This window comes from Rhineura floridana, chromosome 16, assembly GCF_030035675.1.
Source record: "Rhineura floridana isolate rRhiFlo1 chromosome 16, rRhiFlo1.hap2, whole genome shotgun sequence".
Taxonomy (NCBI): Eukaryota; Metazoa; Chordata; class Lepidosauria; order Squamata; family Rhineuridae; genus Rhineura; species Rhineura floridana.
The window spans coordinates 12,270,381-12,291,550 of NC_084495.1; the positions used below are offsets into that span (position 1 = coordinate 12,270,381).

The 21,170-nt window shown below is 43.8% G+C and overlaps 1 protein-coding gene across 5 annotated transcripts in view; it reads right to left on the reverse strand.

Moving 5' to 3' along the window:
• Positions 1–3,912: 3,912 nt before the first annotated feature.
• ATG4A (autophagy related 4A cysteine peptidase) overlaps positions 3,913–21,170 on the reverse strand; it is a 40,000-nt gene continuing 22,742 nt past the window's right edge. For all 5 annotated transcript variants that reach the window (XM_061599006.1, XM_061599005.1, XM_061599004.1 and 2 more), the window contains 8 exons: positions 18,074–18,146; positions 15,752–15,831; positions 14,208–14,395; positions 13,794–13,872; positions 9,678–9,823; positions 9,162–9,218; positions 6,559–6,670; positions 3,913–4,902 (listed from right to left, as the gene is read on the reverse strand). In XM_061599006.1, coding sequence (XP_061454990.1) covers positions 4,838–4,902; positions 6,559–6,670; positions 9,162–9,218; positions 9,678–9,823; positions 13,794–13,872; positions 14,208–14,395; positions 15,752–15,831; positions 18,074–18,146 — 800 coding nt within the window. In that variant the 3' untranslated portion in view covers positions 3,913–4,837. The remainder of the gene's footprint in view (positions 4,903–6,558; positions 6,671–9,161; positions 9,219–9,677; positions 9,824–13,793; positions 13,873–14,207; positions 14,396–15,751; positions 15,832–18,073; positions 18,147–21,170) is intronic.

The following is a 21,170-nucleotide window of genomic DNA, read 5'->3' on the forward strand; positions in this document are numbered from 1 at the left end:
AAACTATGTACAACCCAAGCATAATTGTACCTGAAACGGTAAGTGGAAAATGGTTACTGAATCTTTTAGGTCAACTTCATTAACATTAAAAATGAAGGGACATGATATCGCAGCTATACATTCAGCCACCTGAGTAATTAGCCCGGTACTTTGTATACATTCAGTGGAGAAACTGATGAGGGATACTCTTTTGCACTATATCCATCCTTGCCTAATGTTTATAAATAAATGTTTCAGAACAATTTCTCAGCATTTAACGTGCTGCAGACAAGTTGCAAAGATACATGTTTTTGTACCTGTATGACATTAGAGCTTATTTCTTTGCAATTCAGACTAATGTCATTTATAGACCCTGTTCAGACATTACCTGTCTCTGCTTATTAAACCGAGATATGCACAAACTTTGTCCACGTGCATGTACTCCCTCCCTTCTCAAGAGTGCTGCAATTGAAAACTTCCTGTATCAATTCACCATAGTTTCCTGTTATGTCCAAAACATGTCACTAGTTTTTCTTGGTAGGAACAAACCAGGATCTAAACCCAACTTCAAACCATGTTTTTTTATTATTGTTTCTTCCAACCCTGGTAACCATAGTTCTCTGGTTCAGATGTGACAGGAAGCTATAATTAGCTAACACATGAAGCCTTCAAGCATGGTGCACCTAGGAGGGAAAGAGAGGCGCAACAATGGAGCGCTGAGGCAGAAGTCTTGTGCATTTTACATCCAAGCCAAGCTCTAATGGATTCTAGATGATTGTATCAAAGAGGTAGGTAAATTCACCAATTTCTTGCAGGACTTGCTGTGTTGCATACAACTGGGTCTCTAAAAAGCCCTTTGCAAACTCACAGCCCTCTAGCGGTTCTGCATTTTACAAATTTCTGGATGTATGCATGTGGGCAAACGCATGCACATTAGCAATGGAGGACGTGGGAGGTGGGTCCGCTGCGACTGGTACAAGGCATGCCCAGACATGCAAAGCACAAACAGCCTTATTGCTGGCCCTCTGACCCTTATCAGGCTGCCTCCAAGCCCACTGAAAAACTCATTAGAGGAAAAGTCAGCAAAACTGTTGTGCGGCCACCCAGCTTCTGCTGTTGCTGGCCTCCCTCTGCTGCCTGTCTGGGGCAGCAGCTCTGCTGAGCGGGAGTTGTGGGCTTGGCCTCACTAAGCCAAGAGCTCTTCCAGTTTCCCTCTTGGTTTGCCTCCCCATCAGTGGGTAGAAATAACAGTGGTAGGTGGTTCTGTATGCACAGTCTCAGACTTGGCTCTGCTTCTCTGCCAACTGACTCTCCCACCCAGTCCCGGTTCTGTATGCACAGTCTCAGACTTGGCTCTGCTTCTCTGCCAACTGACTCTCCCACCCAGTCCCGGTTCTGTATGCACAGTCTCAGACTTGGCTCTGCTTCTCTGCCAGCTGACTCTCCCACCCAGTCCCAAGGTACCTACAATCAGCCACTGGTGAGGTCAGAGTAACGGACAGGTTGTGGTGGCAGAAATGGAGCACAGGCCTGCAGACATCTGTAGGCGAGGAGAAGCAACTTCTAGCAATGGAGCCAAGATTCTGCTGTCTCTGTGTGAGCGTGAGTGCAGATCTGTGTTGATGTATAGAACAGGAGGGTAAATACCTGTAAAATGCACTTTTTGAAAAAAATGTTTCCTACTGGCTCAATTAATTACATGTGTGGGTATATTTGTGATGTAAGCTCTCGTCTGTGCTTTGGCTCACTTTCTTGAGCTATCTGCACTGCATGTGTTTTGAGCTCAGGTGCCATGGATTCACTTGATTTGTAATCTCTCTTGACTCACTTTCTTGAGTTAGCTGCTTTAATGGTCTCTGCCATGCATTTACAGCAACAATGGGGAGCGGTGGCCTTCCAGACATCATTGGGCTCCCAACACCCATCAGTCCCATCCAGAATAGGCAACGGTCAGGGTGATGGGAGTTGTAGTCAAACAACATCGGGAGAGCCAAAGGTTCCCCCACTCCTAATTTACAGGTTGCCTTCATCTCCATATGATCCCCATATGTAAAATGGGCAATTTATTTTTATGTGTCTTCTAACTGCATAGCTTAATATTTTGCTGTAGATGCATGTTTAGACAAAGTTCCTTCTTTCTACTTGTGACACAGTCATAGTCTAGATTGGGTGGGGAACCTCTGGCTCTCCAGATGTTGCTGAACTACAGTTCCCAGCAGCCCCAGCAATCATGGCCAATGACCAGGGATGGTAGGGGGTTTAGCTCAGTAACATTTGGAGGACAACAGGTTGCCCACACGTGGTCTGATTGTGTACGGTTGATCTGTGATAGTCTGCTATGTGTGGTGGTGAGGACTTATAAGCCTAGGCAATAGTCAGAGATGAACAGACCATTTTCTGAGATTTTAACCCTATGTACCAGGCTTTCTGGGACAATGTCACAATATTTCCTGGGCCTCTGTGAACCCCTGAGCACAAACCTGGTGCTGCAAATAAAAATTCAGCTTCACTTTGAGTAACCCCCTTACACTAATATGACATCCCAAAATCCATTATGACTTAGCACTATTTGCAATAGGTGTACATGCCTGAGCAAGCCATTGGGTTAATGATTACTCTCTGTTCACTCGTGCTCTATGAATCCTGAGTGAAAATGTCCGCTTTGTTTGTAGAATCTAAATATATTTACGTGAGGTTTCAGAGCTTTGACTCTTATGCTGCACTGTTCATAAAATGAGAAATTATATGTGCTGCTTATTCAACACGTCTGCAACTGCTAGTTCACATTTACAGATGTTTGCCTTTATCTTTCAGAGGTAGCCTTGGAATTCCTGGTGCCTAAGTAATATTGTACTAAACAGTTTTTTACACTTAACACTGAGTAGAATATTAGACAAACCTTTTCTACAGCTAAAACTGTGGTGGGTTTTCTTTCCTTTAACTTCACCAGTCTGGGGAAGAAGTGTGACTGTTTTGTAATACATTGCCAAAGGCATCTTTAAGGTACTGACTGTATTTTCCATTGTTAATTTCCTCCAAAAAGCCATAAAACACAAATATGCCAGTTTTGTGAGTTGTGTTCCATTTTCCTTCATGCAGCTTAATGAACACTGCCCCCACTGCTCCACTGTGTAAATTCCATAGTAGATGCAAAGTCAACTTCAAACCTTGGTTGAACAGGATGTCAGTTTTGGTTCAGAACGTCTTCCCCCAGATCATTAATACATGGAGGATTCAAATGGGACTTTACTGGGCAGTTATATGTACAAAACAATAAACTCCACTCTAGGCCTTGTCCTAGATCAGATGTGGGGAACCTTAGGCCCTGCAAATGTTTGCTGAACTGCAACTCCTAGCAGCCCGAACAAGCATGACCAATAGCCAAGGATTATGAGCGCTGTAGTTTAGTAACACCTGGAAGGCCAAAGGTTCCCCACACGTGTCCTAGATGGTATACTTAGGATTAGAAGGTCCAGTAACAACTAGAAAAAAGATCACCTGATGCCTCCAGAGCTTTCTTTAGCAGCATCTGCCTTGCTTTGTTTCTTGACTTGCACCAAAAGATGGGCTAGAGAGCTCTCGCATGCACAGCTGTGCATCTTCAGAATGGCTTTTGGAATTGTGACCACTTTACTTAGAACTGGACTGCCAGAGAGCTCAGTAGGGGCCTTTGGCCATATATCCTTCAAAAAACCAACTGCCATTCAGCAGGAAGTGCTTTGTACAGCTAACACTATCTTTATCCTAGTGAGAAGAGAGCCTTAAGTTAAAAGCCACACTGCTAGGAACACAGCGATGTAAAATAATTATACCCTCCACAAGACCATGTCAAATGAGTCAGAGGAGGAAGCCATTTTCATTTTGCCAGAGAACTTCCTTCAGTTGTCAGAGGTATACAAACAACTCACAAAATCTAGCATGGAACTTATTAAATTGTTTTAAGAAATTTATTAGATGCACATGTAAAGTGCTCTCACAGAGGAGGGGAAACAGTAAATATTTTTAAATAAATACCATACAATTTAAAACAAATTACTTAATTTTACTCAGAAGCAAAAGTAAAAGGTTTTAATAATGATTTGAACTTAAGGTCAAGGTGAAATAGAGTGTGAGAATTACAGAGGAGGACAGCTACATTGACCCAGGGGACATGCGGCTCCTGGCACTGTGCAGCCTTCGCTTCCTTTCCAGAAGCGTAGGTGGGGAGAGGCAGTTTGGGAGGTTGGAGGGCTGCCCTCTAACTTCCCCATCCATTTATGTAGCTCCTAGAATTGCACAATTGCATCTTAGTTTCTTTCAGAGAAACATTTGGGGTCGGTCTGTTTTAGAAGTGTGGTTGAAGAAGTGTTAAAATGTTTAAACAAAACCACTGTGGGTTTTTTCCCCTGATCCAGTTGATCTTATAAAAAACAAGACATTTATTCCTATGAAACGGTTCAGGTGAAGGAAGAAGAGGTGAAAACACACACCTTTACCTCCACATCATGCTTTCAGTGTGAGTAGAACTATTGCATTATACTACACTGAATAATAATAGCCGTCTAGGCATTGATGCCTTCAAGGCAATTCCCAGCAATATATCAGCATCTTTGCTTCAAAACTGTTGTCGCCTTCATCCCCCCCAAAGTTCATTTTCTTCAGACAAGATACACTCTGGAAAAAACGCATGGGGTCAAGGTCTGTCCACTTCCTTTCCTTGGAAGTTCTTTTCAAACTGTTATTGTCCGTTCCAGGTGATGTTCAGTTCTTGTGCTCTGTTCACTGTACGCAGGCACTTCTGGATGAGAAAAGGCTGGCGTGGTCATAGTCACTATCATATGCTACACATGGGCACACACAAGGTCAACTGGATCTTCCTTCATACACTCAGGATCTCAAACTCTTCTTCTGATTCAAATAGTTTGTCGGTGGACTCAATGAGCTCTGTGGGAAATGGAAAAAGAACTTATCCTCAAGAGCATGCATCTCATGCTTTTGTGCAGAAATCCACAATCGCTATCGCGACAAGCCTAATTTAAAAAAACACACACTAAAATGTCACGCTTTTCCAAGTGCAGCAAAAATACGGAAGCCTTGCTATTTGTTAGAAATGTAATATGTTTCAAGAAAGGTACCTTCAAATCTAACAAGATTTTTTTTAAAAAAAAGTTTTTTGTTAACTTTTGCCACATGAAATGTGCGGGAGCAACAGGCTTCTCCTCTTCTCTAGAGGTATGTTGGGCGGCGTACAAAGTTCCTAGCACACAGGTTAAGACTCAGTGGTTAAAAGGAAACTTTTCTGTGCTTTCTGAAAGGATTCATTTTTTGCTGCTTTTTGTGTCACGTACATTTCTCTGTGTCTCTTCCCCCCACAAAGCACCGCTTGCTGTTCCTTTTGCAATCTTCTCACTGTGTCCATCACCACATTTGGAGACCTTTATAGCCTTCTAGCTACATTCAAATCAGCATTTAGCACAACCCTTTTTTCTACTTTTCCATACTGAAGCAAGACATTTGATTTGCCACCACTCCCTACTTCATTCCCTATTCCAGCGTTTTCTGAAGCGATTCTTGAGCGCCATTATTATTATTATTATTATTATTATTATTATTATTATTATATTCCACCCTTCCTCCCAGTAGGAGCCCAGGGCAGCATTAGAGAGGAAGACCAATTGCTTGCTTCCCCTACCTCTCCCAATTCCACAATACTGCCTTCAAAGGTCAGTCTTGTTTGTTGTGGTTGTTTCAGGGAATTCAGGCTCCAAATGGATCCCATCTGATGGGGGCGGGAGGCGGCGATAACACCTCTCAAGCAGCACAGGCCACTCTATGTACTTGCTTAAGATATGGAGTGCTTCGAACACCACGAGAACTAGGTACACCACTTTCCTACAACAGGCTGCCACTTCAAAGGGCACATGACAGATTCCAATGCCTCCATGATTTTAACAAGCCACATGTCTTGCTGAACCTGTGACATTACTTGAATCCATCACATAAAACCAATCCATTCAACCATTTCCCATGCAGATCTCACAACAAGGTGATCAAAAGCGTCACTGCATAACAAAAGGACAAAAGATTCAATTCCTAGAGATGACAAATGAGTGTGTGCCAATCTGCTGGTGCAAACCGGTAGCCTCTCTCTGATACAGGAGAGTATCACACACAGAGAAAGCACACACACACACAAGACAACAAAGCCCTGTGGTACTTTCAGATCTAACACTGATTGTGGCATACGCTTGCGTACACTAGGAGGCTCACTTAGTCACATAACAGAAGGTAATATTTTGTCCAATTGATGAAATGAACTCTGGTCCACAAAACCTCATGCCACAATAGAGCTGATAGTCTTCAAAACGCTGATGGAACCTTTGTTGGTTTAGCTGCAACAGATGAAAATAGTTGCAGCCTCTGGGAGGAAAGCAGGGAAGGGATAGACAGACACTTTTAGTGCTTTTGTTTGCCACCCTGGACTCCTTCTGGGAGGAATGGCAGGACATAAATGTAATAAATATATAAATAGAACATTTGTTACTTCTCGTAAATCGAGATTTCCTGAGGGGGAGGAAAAGGGTGAACACAATCCTCTACCTGCTCCAGTTGTTGTTACTTCTGGCTTTGTAGGAGGTATGAAAGGAGGCCAGTGTGGTGGATGCTTTTGAACCAACTCAAACATTCGCAGACTTTGTTGCTTATGTATTTCCTGGGGAGAACAATATTTCATTTTTAAAGGGGCACTGGAATAACAAAATCAGTATTCTACAGTCACGAGAGTGGCTGTATAATATAGCCAGCATGGATTTTTCATATTCCGCCACGTTAAATTGAAAATACCCCCCATGCCATTCTGATGCTTCCCATAAGCTTATTTCAAAACAAAATATTACAAAACTTATAGTCCTGAATTCAGATACGCTTGTTTAACAACCCTCTAGATTTTCATGGCAATACACAAAACAGTCACAGAGAATCCAGAGTTCAAAGTGTAAAATAATCCAGATGCCTGCTGGACTTTTTTCTGTCATAATTAGTTGAAATTAATTAAAAATCAGCCATGTTCACAGAGTACCTGTAATCCTATTACTGACCTTGCCCCATACTCTGATCTTCATCTTCTGCAGTTTAAAAGTTTAAAAAATGCCTAGCTGATTTTTAATTAATTTAAGAAATTTAACATTAAAGTCAATGATAAGCCCGAGCATGCTCAGTAAGAACCAACTGTCAGTGTTCTAAAAGCCAGACTAACAGCCATTTGGCTTGGCTAATCAGGGCCATACCCACACCAGATATTTCCCCCCCCCCAAAGAATCCTGAGAAATGTAGTTTGTGAAGGGTGCTGAGAGTTGTTAGGAGACTCCTATTCCCCTGGCAGAGCTCCAGCGGCCAGAATAATTTAAGAGTCAACTCCTCTTCCCAGAGAATTTTGAGGATTGTAGCTCTATGAGGGGAATAGGGCATCTCCTAGCAACTATCAGCACCATTCACAAACAACACTACCCAATATTCTTTGGGGAAAGCCACGACTGTTTAAAGTAGAATAAATGTCTGGTGTAGAGGTCGCCAAGGACAACTTTGGGTTAAATTTGGGTGGCAGATTATACATGTCAAAACAAAAAGGTGGGGAAACCCCTGAAAAATAATGATACTGTTAACAATGTTTTCTTTTTGAAAAGCAAAGGGGCTTTCCCTCTGCCCAGCCACCCAATCTCCTCCCCTCTCTCCCTCCCTCTTCCTCCCTACACATACCTTTCCTGCCCCTCCCCTAAGTCAGTTTCACCTATCCTAAGCATGACTGCATGGGAGTAAATCCCACTGAACCCAATAAGCATGCAAATGATCAAACCTGACCTTCCCCCTCCATATGCTCAGAGGTACATGTTACCAAATTCTTCCAAGCCACACAGGAAGTGGAATGGACCGTGAAAGACCAACCCAAATTGTGTTTGCATTTTGACAAATTTGTAGGGCAGTCCAATACCCCAGACAGGAGGTCAGATCCCCTGCTCCCCTGGTGCATTCACTATAACTGCCCAATTTCCCTGCTTTTTAAAGTTTGATAGAAGTAAGAACCAATATGGGACCTGTTTTATTATGCTGTACACTGCCCTGGGAGCTTATTGCTATAGGGTGGTTTAAAAATGTAATAAAATAAATAAATAAATAAATAAGTATCTGATGGCTATAGGTACGTTCTTAAACCGCAAGGTTTTTTGCCTATGAGTGTATAATGTAGCTGGAGCAATTCTGAACTGAAAGCACCACACAGCTTGTGCTCAGGGGCCACAGAATCACCACCATCGCTTGCACAGTTCTTTACTTCTTAGCCTAATCTACTCTTGTGCCATCACAAAAGTGCAGGCTGCAGGAGGCACTTCCTGTCAGTAAAGCAGCTGCAGCTTCCCTAGCTAAACGAGTATCGTGCAGCTTATGTTTGCCTCCATGTCTTTCCCTTTCTTTCTCTTTTGCACGAACACACATTCTGTCCTAGGACTGCAGAAAGTGCTTTAAGAACTTATCCAAAGATTGGCTTGGAGTTCATTATTAGTAAACAGATGATACATAATATTCGTAAGTTACTATACCACAGTCTGATCCAGCAAGGAGGCCCTGACTCTCTTACATTGTATCTTGAAGTATTTATTTTTTTCTCCCTATGACAAGCAGTGTGGGCTGCCATACAGTCACAGACCTACAAACCACTGGGTTGCTTCAAGGAGTATCCTTGCACCTATATGGGACATGCACCTATATAAACTGGCAACATGGCCCATGCACAAACCAGAGCTGACAGGTGAAGTCATGGCACACAAGCACAAACTCTTCGTGCATGAAAACGGAGCATAACCTGAGCAGTAGGTCCACACAGTTATACACTTAGGACCAGGGTACACAAAACTGCTATAGTACAAAAGCCACCCCAGGTGATACCCCTTGCAGCAAGCCATGTGTGCGTGAGCTGGCTTGCCACATGCACCGAGATACTTTATCTATGCCACTGCAGCCAGGTCTGTTCAGCGAACCAGCACAAAGAAATACCTTGCTAAGTGGGGAAGGCCATAGTGGTGAGCAATTTAAAACAGCCTCTCTATGGTTATATTATTTTGAGTACCCCACTCCCTTCTAGTGTATCTCTGGAGTTCATCTTAAAGGGAAAACTTACACGTATGCCAATTACAAGGTTTCCTAATGCTTACCTTTTGCACAAGGCTACACCAATTATCAAAGTCCTTTTCTTCTTTACAAAAGAACCCCTGTGAAGGTGCAGGAATATTTTAAGTGAGATATAATTTTTGGACCAAAATTACCCATTCATAACACTGATGCAGGGAAGAGTGAAATCCAACTATCCATATATTGCTTTTCAAGGTATCTTGAATGGAGATTATCATCCTTGCTCCTTCCCAACAATAAAGTTGGCTGGTCATGCAAGCCCCTCACTAACAGTCATAAAGTGGTACAGCACAGACACCAGTTGACCGTCTCAGTGAGAACAAGGCCAAAATCACATTAATACTTAAGGCTAAATCAGAATGCAAAATGTATTGTACTCCAGACACCAGTATAGTGCGATTAGCTGCCTGTGCATGAGAAGAAAGCAGTATCCAAACTCCCCAACTGCGGAGAAAGGAAGAGACCAAAGTGCAGAGACAGGATCATAGGGGTGCAACTGTGATGTGGGACAGGCCTCATCCAGACCTGCAAACACTTACTAAGGCTACAGAAGGATCGAGATTCATTATCTTCATCCGATGCGGTGCTTGCTGCCAATGGAAGCTATGGTCATCTACCATGCCGTGTTCTTCAGAATCTACAAAAATCTGAGTAGTGTGAGGGTCCAAGTAGATCAACTCATTTCCTGGGTAGGTAAAAACAGGAGTGGCGTGTTAGAAACGGGTATAACTGAAAACCCTTCAGTCTGGTGCTGCATGTGGAGATCAACCACAGGTGGCTGAACTAGGGTGGAGGAGACAGTGGACTGAGAAGAAGAAAAAGAAGAGGCCAAGTAGAGGAAGCAGGAGCGTAGAAATATAGGAAGTGACTGTGATATCACAAGACTATGTAAATATAATATCCAGGTTCTGCTGCTGTTTATTGGTTAATTTATTTATTTATTGTACTTATATACCGCCCCATAGCCGAAGCTCTCTGGGCGGTTTACAGTAACTAAAAACATTAAAATAAATATACAAATTTAAAAACACATATTTTAAAAACAATTTAAAACATATGCTAAAATGCCTGGGAGAAGAGGAAAGTCTTGACCTGGCGCCAAAAAGATAACAGTGTTGGCATCAGGTGCACCTCGTCAGGGAGATCATTCCATAATTTGGGGGCCACCACTGAGAAGACCCTCTCCCTTGTTGCCATCCTCCGAGCTTCCCTCGGAGTAGGCACCCAGAGGAGGGCCTTTGATCTTGAACGTAGTATCGGGAAAGGCGTTCCATCAGGTCCTTATTTGGTAAGTGGGGAGGTAAAAGGGAATGTTAAGGAGTGCGTGTTTGGCATGAATGTTTCTGATTGGATGTTGGATTCTCTGGCTGGGAGGAGGGAATGGGAGGGTTTGATTTTGAATATACAAGAGGCTGTGTCAGTTAAGTTACTTGGTTTTATTATGGGGATTGGACAGATTAGGAATTTGAGTAGAGGGTGGAGGTTTGTCTGAGGACAGAGATTTAGTTAGATAGCATAGTGCCATGTAGTAATATACTGCATACAGAGCTTAATTCCATCTTTAATGTTTTAAAATACTCATATGTAAATGATGAAGCATCATTTTGTTTATCTTGCTCCATAGTCATGCCTAAGCTTGGTTAGTGTCTACCAAATAACTATCAGTCAGGGAGGTGGTATAACCACGAATGGTACTTAATTTAATACCCACAAACTTCAGAGTCTCTTACTGCATAATTTAAAGGTGTTACATTCTGAAACTGGTGGCAGCTTTAGACCATAAGGGCACCTCTTGAAGAAAAGGCTTGCTCACATACAACCTAGCAATAAATATAACCACAGTGGGCTTGGGGTATCCAGGATCATCCAGAGATAAGGGTGGGATACTACGGAGTGCCCAGGGTTGAGTAATAATAGTGCACATAAAGCTTGGGAGGTGCTGAATAGCCTCTGTACATGTGTAGAGGGTTGATTTTACAGCGTATAGAGGCCGACATCCCCCTCATCTGCTGCAGGAAGGCAGGGATAGGTGGGTGGGGACGTTACAGTGACTTTCTGCTGAATCACACCACTGATCCAGCTAGCTCACCATCACTTTCACTAGCAGGCAGCGGCTCTCTAGGGCTCCAGGCAGGGGTCTCTCCCAGCTCTGCCTGGAGATGCCAGGGGTTGAATCTGGGACCTTCCTGCTTGCAAAGCAGCTGCTCGACCATTAAGAAGAGGTAGGCCGTCAAGAAAAGGAGGTAACTCTGTATCACTTGAGTAATAAGGGAGGGTTTGACATGCCAAATCTGCAACTATATTACAAAGCATCGCAGATTAAACAACTAGCTCAAAGGATTCGTTTTGATCTAAGTATACCTTGGATTTCAATGGAAATTACTCCAGAAGTGAAATGCCCATGAACACGATCACTCCCTTTGTCGCCACTGGCTAAATGTGTTCTTTCCTCAATCACACACCCTTTCTTGAACGCCACCTTGAAAATCTGGACTCAACGGGTCTTGGCTGTCCCCTCTTCTTCTATTCCTAGATCACCCCAAATTTCATCGAATTGACAAATATAGGTAATTTGAAGGCTGGGAGCAGAGGGGATTGCTAATGATGAGAGATCTGTTTGATTGAGGACATCCTTTACAAATTTAATTAGAAAAACGTCTCTCTGGGTTAAGAGGCAACTGGTATAGAATCCTACAAGTATCCTCCTTTATAAACACAATTTACAAAGGAGAAGGTTTGCCAAGTTCTCTGACATCCTATGAAGCCCTGTGGAAACAGGGAACTTCTAGCCAAAAAGGCGCTGTCTCTATAATTTATAGCCTCCTATTCAAATTTAAATATGGAAAAGAAAATCTGGCAAGTAAAGCTCAGGCTAAAGATCTGAGGAGGGAAATCACAGAAGAGGAATGGACTAATACAGTATATGGGTAGGCCCACACTCAAAAGCCACCTCAGCCCTCATCAAAGAAAATGCTTTGAAAGTTATACATCGGTGGCACCTCACTCCGATCAAAGTGAACTATATCAACTCCTCCCTCTCCCCTCTGTGCTGGAGAGGATGCCCGATCAGTGGCTCTTTCCTATATCTATGGTGGGACTGTAATAAAGTGAGAACATTCTGGAGTTAGGTTTTTCACATTGCTAGTAAAGTTCTTAAAGCTACAATTATCCCGGATCTGGCCCTGGCACTTCTTTTCCTTTAAAAGGGGCTCCTTTGTTCCTAAAACTCAGCTGTCTCTCCTATCAAGATTCTTACTTGCAGCGAGGCTTGAAATAGCCAAAAATTGGAAGGGGGAAGAACATTTATTGATAAAAATTGGTTTTCCAGACTTTGGCAACTTGCACTAGATGAAAAATTAACTCAAGAGCGAAAAAAAGTTTGGGGGGGGGAACATCCTCCGATAAATTTACTCCAATATGGTGTCCCTTTTTATGTTATGCTATCGAAGATGGGGCAGAAGCAAGGCCACCCTCATCATTAACTTCCTTTTGGTGGGATGTATACCCTGCTTTTTAATTCTATTATTCTGCTTTCTGGTATTCTTTCTATTTTGTATATAAAGCTTCTGTTGCTGGATGTACTTTTTGTTTTATATAGAGTGACATATTTATTGTACTTTGATGGTTGTTTTGTTTGTTGTTACATTTGCTAGAAATCTCAGCAAAACGCTATTCACACCCACACAAAGGAGGGAACAATACAGAAGGAGCAAGGAGACCTTAGGTGCCTGCAGACAGGAGAGATGAGATGCTGTCATCAGTGAAAGGCAGAGGGGATGAGACAGCCGCACAGGAGAAGCAGGGAGCCAAGGGATGGAAGGGGAAGCGGGGAGAGGGTGAGGAGTCAGGGAGTCCAAAGGCAATGGCACTGAGCTCAAGCATAACAGTCTGAAGGCAAGATCGATGAAAGAGCCAGAAGCCGGAAGGAATGAGGAGCAGAGAAAAGAAAGTGGCCAAAGATGGGCTGGGGGGGGGAACCTCACGCAGGGCCAAAGGACAGGAGGGGGGGCTGCATACTGCTGGCAGGAAGGAAAGTAAGAGGGCCTTAAAGAGGGTGCGTGCTAGAACGCTCATCACGCTTACAGACTAAACGGACAAAGCAAACAAGGAGTGGAGGGACAAGGTAGCGGAGGGAGATGCAGTCCTTCAGTGCTGAGCTGTAAGACTGAGCCAGGTTAATCATCCATTGCTGGCGTTTTTGCTTGAATAGCAGTTGGTGGCTCCCGTCCCTTTGCCTGATCGATGAGCTGGATGGTCCTTGCCCCCTTGATTCTCTGGTCCCAGGGCAACAGACACTTGGGAGCTGAGCGTTCTTTCAGGCAAGATGTGGGGGGCGGGGAAGGCAAGCTTCCTGCCACAGCTGCTCCTTCTTTGGCCAACAGATGGAGCCAGGTTGGTCTCCCCATTGCCATAATGCTCTTCCTGTGAGACAAAGGGTGCAACCTCTCAATGGCCCTTGGTCTCCTGGCCAGCGATGGAAACCTTTTAGCTCTGCAGCCTTTTAACTCTGCAGCAAAGCACTGCGGTGTACAATGCATTATGAAGCAGTTTGCCTCCTATTCTCATGTCCAGTTACATTACTTAACAATTTCAGCTTTAACAGAATTCTTCAAAAACAGAGCTATTTCTTTAGTATTCCAATTGATTTTCCTTACCTAAGAATCCTATAAAGTAGTAGGCATTATTTGGTTTTCCTCCTAAAGCTCCCAAAGATTGCGGCATCTTAAAACACTCCTACATATTGAAAGAAGAAAAGATTTATGGCATTTATATTCCACCTTTCTCCATGATAGAACTCAAGGCAGCATAGATGGAGCCTCCAGGCACTGACCAGACCCAGAGCTCTTTAGCTTGAGCTACATCATGTGCCTTCAGACCATACTTATGGACTGATGTGCACTGGTTATTAAAAAGTTGCACTACCATTCAAAACATTTCCAAACACACCAGTCAAGCCGACCAGCTCAACCACAGCAACTGTAAGAGAAATGGACTGCCTTCAAGACGATCCCGACTTACAGCTACCTAAAGCCAGTTGCCCCCAGCTGGTAGTTGTAAGAGAACTGTACCTTAAAAGCATCAACATAAACCGGATTGATGTGGTTTATCCCCAAGCGAAGAGGTACGATCAGCAGCAGAGGCTTCCAACCACAGCAGAACCCTGCTGGGCTCTTGTTTCGGCTGAGCACGCTCCTGTGTGATAGTGGGCTGCAGTGGGAACTGGGCCAGGTCTGAGAAGGGAACTGACACATCTTCTCTGGGAAACAAGAAACAACAAAACCTAATTGTCCATTCGCTTACTGATATGTCCCTGGCTTAATATGAGAGAGAGTATATGCGTGCATGTGTACATTTTGCACCAGTTGCAGTTCCGGACCAACCTCAAGGGTAGCCCCACATAGTGTAATCCAGCCTGGAAGTTACCAGTGCATGGACTACAGTGGTCTTAGGACTGATGTCTTCAGATCCATGTCAACATCTGTTCTGAAATGAATTGTTGTTAGGTGCCAAGTCCATTTCATCCCTAAGCACTCACTGGCTTGCAAAAGGCACTGGGCATAGACATATTCAGTCAATGCTGAAAAATGACCTTACAGATATTAAGCTTCATGTCAATAAACAATTGAAGCACCACCAAGAGTTAATCTATGCCACCATCACTGGATAAAAATGGTGAATGCCTCCAGTTATCCTTAACTACCAAATCAGACATGGACTCCAGAGGGGTTTGTGCTATTAAAGCCAACTAAATCATACAGATATGCTACTTAAATGGATCCTTGGCCTGGATCAGTTATGCCTACAAGCAATCAACCTGTTCTGGGCAGTGCTCTTCCTACTTTTGAAAACTCTACTGCAGGCAAGCAGGGGAATTGTCTGGGGAGTATCAAGGCCCTGTTATAGCTTAGGAGATTCTCCTGTTATTCTCAAAGCATGCAGGAAGGGCACACCAGACATGCAATTTGCCCACATCCTGCAACAGACCAAATACCTGTTGACCAGAGTGCCACTGGAATGCTGCAACCAAGCAGCACGGGGGCTTAACCTTAAACTTAGCCCTTTGGAATAATCCCTCATATTTCTTGCGTAATGTTAAAAGGCAATCCCCTAAAGCCCCAAAGTGTGCCAGCTTCTGCACTGGAACTGCATCCAGTGTCCTTCCTTTGTAAGAAATGACACAAGGGCCAAGTCTGCTGAGAATTCCTGCCACAGGCTGGCTGTGGTACGTCAGTCAAAAACTGGGCACTGTGCACATGCTCTCAAAGGCACGACAACATAGACTTCAGTCTGGCACTACTTTTTGACAACAGTAAGTCCCAGGTGAAATCATTTACCTGCATAGTTGTGGCAGCATCAGGAATTCTAGTCTGCATTCCTGCACGGCCAGATAAATTGAACAGCACCTGGAGACAAGCTACCGGAGGCTTAAATGGCAATTCTCATGTGGTATGCTTGGGAGACTAAAGCTAGCTGTCCTTTAACTGTCCAAACACACTATTATTGATCATCATATTTTCCCAGGAATCAAAATCAGACTGGAGCTAAATCCCAATTCACTTTAAGGCCCCGGTAGGTCAGAAACTCTGTTAAACAGCTAATGCTTATCACTTACTGATATCTTCAATGACGACTGTGTTGTCCATAGACACATAAACAGCTAAGGAATTCCATTCATCAAATAGTGCAAGTTTCCTAGGGGGAAGAAGACCGTCATCAGTCCAAATTTCCTGCCACTCAGAGGCCAAAGTTCTGCCTTCAGTATGATTAGAGGACTCTTAAATAAAGAAGCCACTGTAGCTGGGGGTGGGGCAAGGTTCCCTTTTCTACATCCCGCCACTTATCCAACCCATTTTTTATATATATTACTCCTATTGTTATGTTTAAGAGAGCCCATTTTACAAACGCATGGATAAGGTTACACACAGAAGGATGTTCAATCCCACTCCCGTGCCTCAGAGGTCCTCAGTGGGAACTGCCAACTGCCAGCAACGGAAGGCTTGCTCCCATCAAGTCCCTTGCCAGAGAAGTCATCCCTGGGCCCTAGTGGCTTAGCAGGCAGAGTCCAAAAGTCAACACAAAGGAAGGCCAAGGATGAGGGCAGAAAATGCCACCTGAATAATTCAGGCACCCTAAAGACACCATGCGTGATACCAGACTTGAATGTGATTTTTATTCTAAGAATACTTTAAGAGCCTCTCAAGGATATAAAGTTGGACACAAGCTTTATAAACATAACCAACAAATGTTGTTAGGAATATGCCTGTACCAAAGCTGCGAGGGGGTGGGAGGAGACAAAACCAGAAGAGAAAGCTTATTCTTGCATGTGCTAATCTGGATCCCTTATTTCTGAGATTCAAATCATTAAGCTGTTGGGTTTTGTGGGGTTTTTTTTACAGAGAATATTGTGAAGATGCAAATTGCAATGTTAAATTAAGAGACGGGCAGTTTACATATGGTATTGTTATTATGCCACTTTGCCAGTACTCGGCTGCCACTATTGGCCTTCCCCAGGTGTGGTCACATTTCATATTGTTAGTTAATTGCTTATGTCAGGTGTGGGGAACCTCTGACCCTCCAGATGCTGCTGAACTACAACCCCCATCAGCCTCAGCAAGCATGGCCAATAGCCAGGGATGTTAGTTGTAGTCCAGCAACATCTGGACAGCCAGAGGTTCCCCACACCTGGCTTATGTGGAAGAGAGATGCTGTTTTTCCAGATCAATATTACTTAGTGTAGGATTTTCACTCCAGGCTTAGAACCTCTGGATTTGAAACTGTTCTTACTCAACAGGTCCCCCTACTTTTAGAGCAGCAATGTAATTTAGTGCTTCAAGCAATGACAGATAAATGATACAACACAGGAACAATACAGGAGCGTGATCCAGTATTTCCAAATATGGCACTGCTTCAAAATCCAGCCAGAGGTCAGAACAGTAAGTTGTGATGCTAACTAGAAGCATTTTTTCTAGGGGTGTGATGCCTCCCCTGTTCTGCCACAGGGATCAGTTTGCTAACCTACTGATTGATTCGCACATCAGATAGGTCAAAGATTAGAGGTGAAAAGCCTATGGAGGACAGCCAATGCCATGCAATGGTTTGTGTACCAGAACTGGACTGGGGAGACCTGGACTAATCACACTAAGCCATGTAGCTCACTGAGTAACCTTTGGCCAGTCGCTGTTTCTAAGCCTAACCTGCCCCAGAAAAATATTTTGGGTAAAATGGATAACTATGGACTGTGCTGGAAGGGCATCAGAGGCTCAGTTTGCTCATCCACAATCTGATATATGCCATCATCTGCTAACAATGCCTTTCTGTCCTCTATAAGGGGCCACAAGTCAGCCTCTATGCAAAGACTAAATGGACACAAAAATGACCCCAAAAATGGGAGACTGCAGTGTGAAGTAGCTGGACAGCAAGATTGTTTAAGACTCAGTCAAGATCAAAAGTTCTCTATCCCACCGCAGGTGTTAACATTGCAAAAATGGAAAGTTACTAACTGCTGCAGTGAATGATCACTGTGCTTATTTCATATATATTAGAACGTTACATAGAATGGCCACAGATGGTTTCTTTCGCACTTTATGGCCTTGGGGGCCCATTATTTACCTTTTTCTCCCTACACCCACGTACACCACAACTGAAGATAGCATCTGATGAAATGGGCTCTAATCCACATAAGGTCATGCCACAATAGCTCAGTTAATTTTTAAGGTGTCACAAGGTTCATTATTAATAATGATAATAACAATCATCATCTCCACGGAGAACCTTCATGGTGTGAAAGTGGGCTGCTGTAGTGGAGAATCAATGCTAAGTGGGTGAGACTGACCTGTGTTTGCACCCCTTCTATCCATAAGACTGAGGTCTTCCTCGCTACAATTGACCACGTACAAATTCCACACAACATATACACGCTTGCTTGCTTGCTTACTTGAGCACTTGGGCAACAGTATTTGGTCCAAACCATTCCCCAATAGACTTCCCTTCACCAACACCCATCTGTGCTGTGTGGATTACAAACAGAAAGAGAGACACAGAAAAATACGAAGCATCAGGAGACTGCCTGTATCAGCCTTTGAAGATTGCATTGCATGCATTCCAAAGCCATTAGAAACTGGACTACCTTCACACAAAGGAGCTGGAAGCTTGTTCTGTATCAAGGGCCACACGGGAATGTTATCATAGAGATTTTCAGCTAAAGTACTATTTTACACTTCATTTTAGTCAAACATATTTAAAGTGACTATCTGAACGATATCAACTGTTTTAATATAGTTGCTTCCTTCCTCTTAAAACAAGTTCAGCACAGCACATGTCTTGTTTCTGTTCTTTGGGCTGACTGCAGGTGTTGCCACCACTCACCATATGCTCAGAGGCAGATTTTACCAAATTCTTCAAAGCTCCACAGCAAGTGGATTGGACTGTGAAAGACCAACCCAAATTGTGTTTGCATTTTGACAAATTTGTAGGGCAGTCCAATATGTCAGAGAGGAGGTCAGGTCTCCTGCTCCCCTGGTGCATTCACTATAACTGCCCAATTTCCCTGCTTTTAAAAGTTTGATAGAAATATCTGTTGGCTATAGGTACATTCTTAAACTGCAAGGTTTTTTGCCTATAAGTGAATTTCTCTGCTTTTTAATCCAGGAAGTAAGAAATGAGATCCTGTGCAAGTTTGCTGAGGATTGATCATTTGCATGCTTATTGAGTTCAGCGTGATTTACTCCCCTGCAATCATGCTTAGGTGAAACTGACCACAGGGGATGGGGATGGGAGCAGGCAGAAGGGGGAGGAGGAGGGAAGGTTTGATCATTTGCATGTTTATTGAATTCAGTGGGGTTTACTCCCGTGCAATCATGCTTAGGATAGGTAAAACTGACCATGGGGAGGAAAGTCTGGAGTGAGCAGGGGAGGAGAAAGAAGGAAGAGGGAAAGAGAGGAAGAAGGGAGGAGGAAGAGAGAGGAGAGGGGAGAGGGGAAGGAGGGGAAAGGCAGGTCTGATTATTTTCATGAGTTCAATGGGATTTACTACTGTGCAATCATGGCTAGGATACGTAAAACTGACCATGGAGAAGGAGGAGGGGAGAGTAGAGGGAAGGAAGAAGGGGGAGAGGGGAGCAGAAGGAGTAGGAGGGGGAGGGAGGGGATTGGAAGGGGAGGGGGAGGGGTGAAGGAAGGGCAAGGGAAGGGGCAAAAGGGAGGTGATGGGAGGGAGGAGGAGGGCAGATTTGATCATATGCATACTTATTGAGTTCAATAGGATTTACTCTGTGCAATCATTCTAAAAAATGAAATGGACTGCCTATGAATAGGGTTTTCATGGTAAATGGTATTCAGAGGGGGTTTACCACTGCCTTCCTCTGAGGTTGAGAGGCAATGACTGGCCCAAGGTCACTCAGCGTGCTTCATGGCTGTGGGGGGATTTGAACCCTGGTCTCCCAGGTCATAGTCCTAGGATAGGTAAAACTGACCATGGGGGAGGGGAGGAAGAGGAGGAGGGGATTGGAAAGGGATGGGGAGGGGAAGAGAGGGGTGAAAGAAGTGAGAGGGGAGGGGCAAGAGGGAGGGGATAGGAGGGGAGGGCAGGTTTGATCCTTTGCATGCATTTTGAGTTCAGTGGATTTACTCCTGTACAATGCTGCTTAGGAAGGGGAAACTGACCTGGGGGAGGGGCAGGCAGGGGAGGAGGAGGGCAGAAAGGGGAGGGAGGAGGGGGAGGAAATTAGATAGGTGGGCACTGGGCAGAGGGGAAGGCCCTCTCCTTTCCAAAAGGAAAACATTGTGAACAGTATCATTCTTTTTTAGAGTTTCCCCCACGTTTTTATTCTACAGCAGGCACATGTAGCCTCCCACCCCAAATTTAAACCAAAGCAGTCAGTCCCTGGCCACATCCACACCAGGCATTTATTTCACTTTAGACAGTCATTGCTTCTCCCAAAGAATCCTGGCAAGTGTAGTTAGTAAAGGGTGCTGAGAGGTGCTAGGAGATTCCCTGTTCCACTCACAGAGCTTCAATCAGAGCGGCTGACTGTTAAACCACTCTGGCCACTGGAGCTCTGTCAGGGGAATAGGAGCCTCCTCTCAGCACCCTTCACAAACTCGACTTCCCAGGATTCCCTGGGGGAAACCAGGACTGTCTCAAGTGAAATAAATGTCTGGTGTAGGTGTGGCCCCCTGATTAGGCAAGCCCAGAAACTGGGAGTCTGGCTTTTAGAACACTTAGAGTTGGTTCTTATTGAGCATGCCTGACATTATCATTGAGTTCAAGCCAAAATTTCTTAAATTAATTAAAAATCAGCCAGGCATTTTTTACACCTTTAAACTGCAGAAGATGAAGGTCAGAGTATAGGGCAAGGTCAGTAATAGGATTACAGGTACTCTGTGAACATGTCTGATTTTTAATTAATTTCAACAGATTATGAGCTCTGACAGGAAAAGGTCCAAAAGAGGTCTGGTTTCTCTCTCTCTCTTTTTACACTTTGAATTCTCGATTCTCTCTGACTGTTTTGTGTATCACCATGAAAATTTAGAGAGTTGTTAAGCAGGCATTTCTGAGTTCAGGACTATAGGTTTTGTAAGGTTTTATTTTGAAATGAGCTTATGGGAAGCGATCAGAATGGCATGGAGGGTATTTTCAATTTAACATTGTGGAATGCAAAAAATCCATGCTGACTATTGTATATAACCACTCTCGTGGCTGTATAATATGAGATGAGACAAGATGCACAATGCAGAGAAAGTTAGGTATCTTTAAGTCATACAGCAACCAATACCACTTGAGCATACATCCAGAGGACGGTGGGAAAGGTATGAGCCACCTTGTTCTCAGATATTTTTTGTTTAAAAACGTATGTGTGTATTTCCATTTAAATAAAAATACACATGTAGCTGGGGCATTTAAAGTGAAAATGTGGATACACATTCTTAAACAAAAATTATCTGGTTTGCACATTACGATGAGCGATAGTTTGTCTTAAGCCATGCTTTAATCATGATCATTCCTCTCCCCTGACGTGACCTCCCTGCCCCCA